Raw genomic sequence first — 5,360 nt, forward strand, 5'->3', positions numbered from 1 at the left:
TTTACATTTGGTATCAGAGCAAAATCACATCATGTGAAAGATCCATGGCTTGATTTTGTTCATTGTTTGTGCTAAATTGTGTTTTACATTCACTGTTCTGAAAACCGGAATTCAATACCGGTTTTTCAGATTTTCCGAATAGAAGTTATAAAACCGGGATTCATTACCGGGTTTATCTGTCTTCTGTACTTGTCTTTAATCACAATACCTGGTTTACACCAAAACCGGTATTGGTTACTTTATTCACAGATAATCAAAGGCTACTCATAATTAATAACTAACCTCTTGAAAACCGGTTTTTCTGAAGATCATCAGAATACCGGTATCAGTTTAGTTGATTATCTTTGTTATTTCCTTTATCTTTAATAATACCTGGTTTATACCAAAACCGGTATTTGTTCCCTTATTAATCACTTAGTTAATATCTTCGAGTATGTCGCTGAAAACCGGTATTAGTACTCTTATTCACTGAATACCGGTATTAGTACGGGTTTTGACTGTGTGATTGAGATTGAAAGTGAGAATACCTGGTTTACTCCAAAACCGGTATTTGTTCTTCTATTGTTTACTTTGATAAACCGAGATACTGCTCAAATTTTCATTTGAAAACCGGTATTTGTCCCTCATGAACCAATTCCGGTATTAGTTCTTTTATTTTCAAAACCGGTTTTAGTTGACTTCAGTTGGTGTTGTGTGTTGAAATACCTGGTTTACATCAAAACCGGTATTTGTGCTTCTTTTCATCAATTTCTAGGAAAAGTTACTCTGTCCAAATTTTACCAGACTTACAATCGATTCTTCTTTTCTGAACAATGGCTTCTCAAGATTCTTTAATTCTTGGTAACGAATCAAGACCTCCTGTACAGTATCGTGACTGTTACCCACTCTGGAGGAATAGATTCTTGAACTGGATTAAGAAACAACCTCTGGGGACTGATATTATTGCTTCAATCAATGATGGTCCATTTGAACACATCAATCCAGTCACCAAAGAACCCCTTCCCCCTAAGAGTTGGAATACTACTCAAAGAAACAGAACTCAAGATGATAATCTTGCTTTACATCATCTCTACATGGCACTTCCAAATGATATCTACTGTAATGTAGACTCATATGACACTGCAAAGGACATCTGAGATGAATTAGAAAGACAACTTCAAGGATCTGATCTCTCATCCACCATTCGCCTCTCAAATGTTCTTCATCTCTATGAAACCTTTAAACAAGAAAAGGGTGAATCTCTTCTAGATGCCTACACTTGTTTTTGCACTGTCATTAATGCTTTAAGAAAAGAGAAGGTTAAGAAGAGTGAGATGGAATTGAAAATCAAATTCTTGAACTATCTTGATCCTGTCTGGCATGAGTATGGTACTCAACTAAACCAACATTCCGACTTTAAGGATCTTACCATTCACACTCTGTATGAGAAGTTGAAGCTCAATGTTAGTGATGTCAAGGCAAAACAAGCCTCCTCTTGTGAACAACTCATTTCAGATCCTCTTGCTTTAGTTGCTAACAGAATGACTCGTCCACTCTTCAATTCCAATGCTGCAAATATTATTCTAGATCTTGATTCTTGCAATATCAATGCCTCTGAGTTGGATGACAAGGAACAACAAATGTACAATGACTTGGCATGTTTCACCCGATCTTTCAAGACAAAGTATTTCAACAAGAAGCCAACAAATAATCAACTTCGTACATCTTCAGTGTCCTTTTATGCTCGTAACAATCAATCACCAAAGTTTCACACCCCGTCTGAAAATGCTGGACCTGAAAAGAAATTTGATGCTCCAAAGTCATTTGAAAAGAAGATTCTGGAAAAGAAGCCTGAAGACAAGAGATGTTACAATTGTGGTCAAATAGGACATTTTGCTATCCATTGTCCCAAACCAAAGAAGAAGAACTCTACTTATTATCAGAATAAACTCTTGCTTGTTAAGCAACAAGAAAGTGGAGTTGCACTTCTTGCAGAGGATGATCAGTGGTTGCATCTGTCAGATGAAGAAACTGAGGAACTGGCTGCAAACGTTTGCTTCATGACCAAAATCAAACAATCCAAAGAGCTTGACGAAGAAGGTAACAGTTCAGAATCTGATAATGATGAGGTATGTCATATCCCTAAATATGATCTTGCTCATTTAGTGAACAATTGTGAACAAACTGATTTTGCAAACGTCTCATTGAAGGAAGAAGTTGCAAAATTAACCTATGCTTTACAAGAAAAGGAAAATTCTTTAACTAAAGTCAAACAAGATTTTAACACTCTTCAAAAGGATTTTAAAGAATTAACAACCAGTAATGCATCGGTTTCTTTTACTACTTCTTCTGAATTACTTCTTTCCAATCAAGAACTTGAGCTCAAAGTATTTGAACTAAACCAAATCATCAAAGACTTAAAAATTGCACAATCAAATGAAATGTTTAGAGCAAATGCTTTGGCCGAGAATCTTGTAGCTCTTCAGTCCAAGTTCAACGATTCCAACCCTACAGTGAAAGAATTACAAAATCAAATTTCTGATTTAAATCATGCATGTTGCATCAAAGATTCTCAAAACCAAAAACTCGAACATAAAATTGATGAACTCATTGATGAAGTCAATTTTTATAAAGTTAAGGTTTACAGAATTGATCAATCCAACAAGCAAATATTTTTAAACAAACCAAGAAATTTTGAAGATATCACTAAAGGGTTAGGATTTGAAGATCCAAAGAACTTACTCACTGGACAACTCATTGTACCACCCCTGTATGATGAGAACATGATGCTGTATGGTCTGCTCAGTCAATTTGTCCGACCCGTTTATAATGATTTTGATACAGAAGAACAATTACCCAAATGTGAAGTTAAAATTAACTATGAACACATCAATGATTCATATGATTTGTTTAATCTTCCACTTTGTCCTAAAAACAAAAAACACTCGGTTATAATTGTCGAATTAGATGAAAACTCAAATGAAAGCTCAACTAAAATACCAACTGTTGAGCAGTCATGTGAGTCCAAATCTAAAAAGGAAATAATTCCTCCAAAACCAGCTCCAGTTCGACCATACATTCCACAAAGTGTTTTGGAAAAACAATTAGAAGATTTGAAACAAACATTAAATGAAAAACAAAATGTGATAGATGCTCTTCTGTCTCAAAATCACTATAACAAAGATGTCCCTGATATTGAATTGCAAACTTCCAGTGTTGTCTATGACTGTTCCGATCTTAACTGTCCAGTATGTGTTGTCTTGAACCCCACACCTTGCCCTTCTGTTGGCAGTACTAGTAAATGTATTGATGCTTCTGTGCAAACTAACTGGGATCATGTTAAGGCCTACAATGTTGCCACCCAAACCGAACAAGACAGCATGAATTGCAATGACGATGATGAGGAAGAAAAAGTGTCAGTGGATCAATCTGAACATGTCTTTCCAAATGTTTTTAATACTGGACCACTTCAATTTTCTAAAGAAACTCAATCTTATCTAAGTGAAATTGATTCTGTTACCAAAAGATTTGAACTTGAAAGAGTTCAACGTTTAAACCTTTTAACTGAATTTAATAAACTTAAGATAGAAGTGGAGTATAAAAACATCGTAATTCAAGCTTTTGCAAATAATGACAAGGAAAAGGCGTCAAAGTTACTACAGTCTGGTCCTTTCTCAAAATTTTTGAAAGTAACTCGTACTTTGGATACTTCCACTGATACTACTTCTTCGTCAGCTCAATCAACTGAAACATCCTTTCAAGTTCAAGTCTACTTGAATGAAATTGCTGCATTGACAAAAGCTTTAGAAAAGGAAAAGCAAGACAAAAAGGTTTTTCAAAATAAATCAACCATTTTTGCAACCAAAGAATGGAGATATTGCAAAATCATCAAAGAACTAACTGGTTACAAACCTGAGTTACCAAATGACAATGCAACAAAGTCATTCAATGAGACTTCAAGGTTCTCAAAGACCAATGTCCTTAGTGTACCCGATCAAAAGAACCCAAAGTCTGACCTAGATTTTTCAAACCTCCCGGATCTTAACAACTTCTTGGAAGAAAATGACACTTATGATCCTGAATTGGAAAGAAAATTTGTTAACAAGGAGAAAAAGGACGATCCCTCATTAAGAAAAACTCCCAACAAATACCCCATACCAGCCACTTATTTACCAAGGAAGACACCACGAAGAAAAACCACTAGTTCAAACCTGAAGCTCTCCAACAATACCACAAAGACAATTAACTCTTCAAACACTCCTGTCAAACCTAACACCTCATCACCAAAAAGAAAACTTACCAAAATGAAACTGTCACAACAACCAAAGGATAGAAAGTACTCTAGCTTTACCAAAACTCATCTACCCAAACCTAAACTCACTGTTATTAAAGATGATTTCGGGAAGGTCACCAGATGTCAAGATCAGTACGGTTAGTTCCGTTTGAACACTAAAAAACAGTCAACATCCATCCATCCCACACCTAAAAGGCAATCGAAAACAACCCACTTTAAGTAGTTTTCATCTAACCTAAAAACTTTTCATGTTTCAGGTGACTTGTGCTTAGATTGTCGAAGTAAATGGCTCCCTAAAGATAGACACTTAGCTGCATCTAGGAGAGTCGAGCATGATAAAGAGTCAACTCTTGTGAAACAAGTGTGGAGAGTTCGTAGGACTAATTCTTTAGATAATCCCAAGTCTTGTAGGACTAGTTCTATTTAATCTCTCTTCTTTTGAAACAATTTTAAATGTCTGTAATTTGTAATCCTCGTTTGAACTAAGTGACCGTGTTTTGTTTCTTCAATAAATGTATGAATGTTGTATGTGTTTATTGTTTGTTTCTTTAATTTTGCATGGTTTGTCCTTTTTCATAATTATACATCATTTAATTATTCTGCATATTTTACCCCTAACCATCAATGGACCCAGTTCATGTGGGGACCTAAACCAATACTTCCTGTTTTGTCAAGAATTCTTCATCTGTGTCTGGTATATCGACTCCGGATGTTCCAGACACATGACTGGTAACAGATCTATGCTTCAGAAATTTGTTAAAAAGTTCATGGGCACAGTTCGTTTTGGGAATGATCATATTGCTCCAATACTTGGTTATGGTGACATCATTCAAAATGGGATCACTATAAAACGTGTCTCATATGTTGAAGGTCTTGGTCACAATCTCTTCAGTGTTGGTCAATTTTGTGACAATAATCTCCAAGTTCTTTTTAGACGCCATGAATGTAAAGTGCAAACTGAAGAAGGGGTAGATATTCTGACTGGCTCTCGAGATGACAACCTGTTTACTATCGATCTCAATAACATTCCATCACCTTCCTCTGCAATTTGTCTTCTCTCAAAAGCTTCTGCTCAACAATCTTGGTT

The 5,360-nt window shown here is 35.6% G+C and overlaps 1 protein-coding gene and 1 long non-coding RNA gene across 2 annotated transcripts; both read left to right on the plus strand.

Moving 5' to 3' along the window:
• Window positions 1–1,313: 1,313 nt before the first annotated feature.
• On the plus strand, window positions 1,314–4,375 carry LOC122592102 (putative leucine-rich repeat-containing protein DDB_G0290503). Its single transcript, XM_043764316.1, has 2 exons — window positions 1,314–4,315; window positions 4,372–4,375. The coding sequence occupies exons 1-2, from the start codon at window positions 1,314–1,316 to the stop codon at window positions 4,373–4,375; spliced, it is 3,006 nt and encodes a 1,001-aa protein (XP_043620251.1).
• A 4-nt stretch (window positions 4,376–4,379) lies between these two features.
• LOC122608187 lies at window positions 4,380–4,779 on the plus strand. The gene is made up of 2 exons (XR_006325186.1): window positions 4,380–4,410; window positions 4,531–4,779. It is a non-coding gene; the product is annotated as an uncharacterized LOC122608187 (long non-coding RNA).
• Window positions 4,780–5,360: the final 581 nt, after the last annotated feature.

The sequence above is a fragment of the Erigeron canadensis genome, chromosome 1 (assembly GCF_010389155.1).
Source record: "Erigeron canadensis isolate Cc75 chromosome 1, C_canadensis_v1, whole genome shotgun sequence".
NCBI classification, from domain to species: domain Eukaryota; kingdom Viridiplantae; phylum Streptophyta; class Magnoliopsida; order Asterales; family Asteraceae; genus Erigeron; species Erigeron canadensis.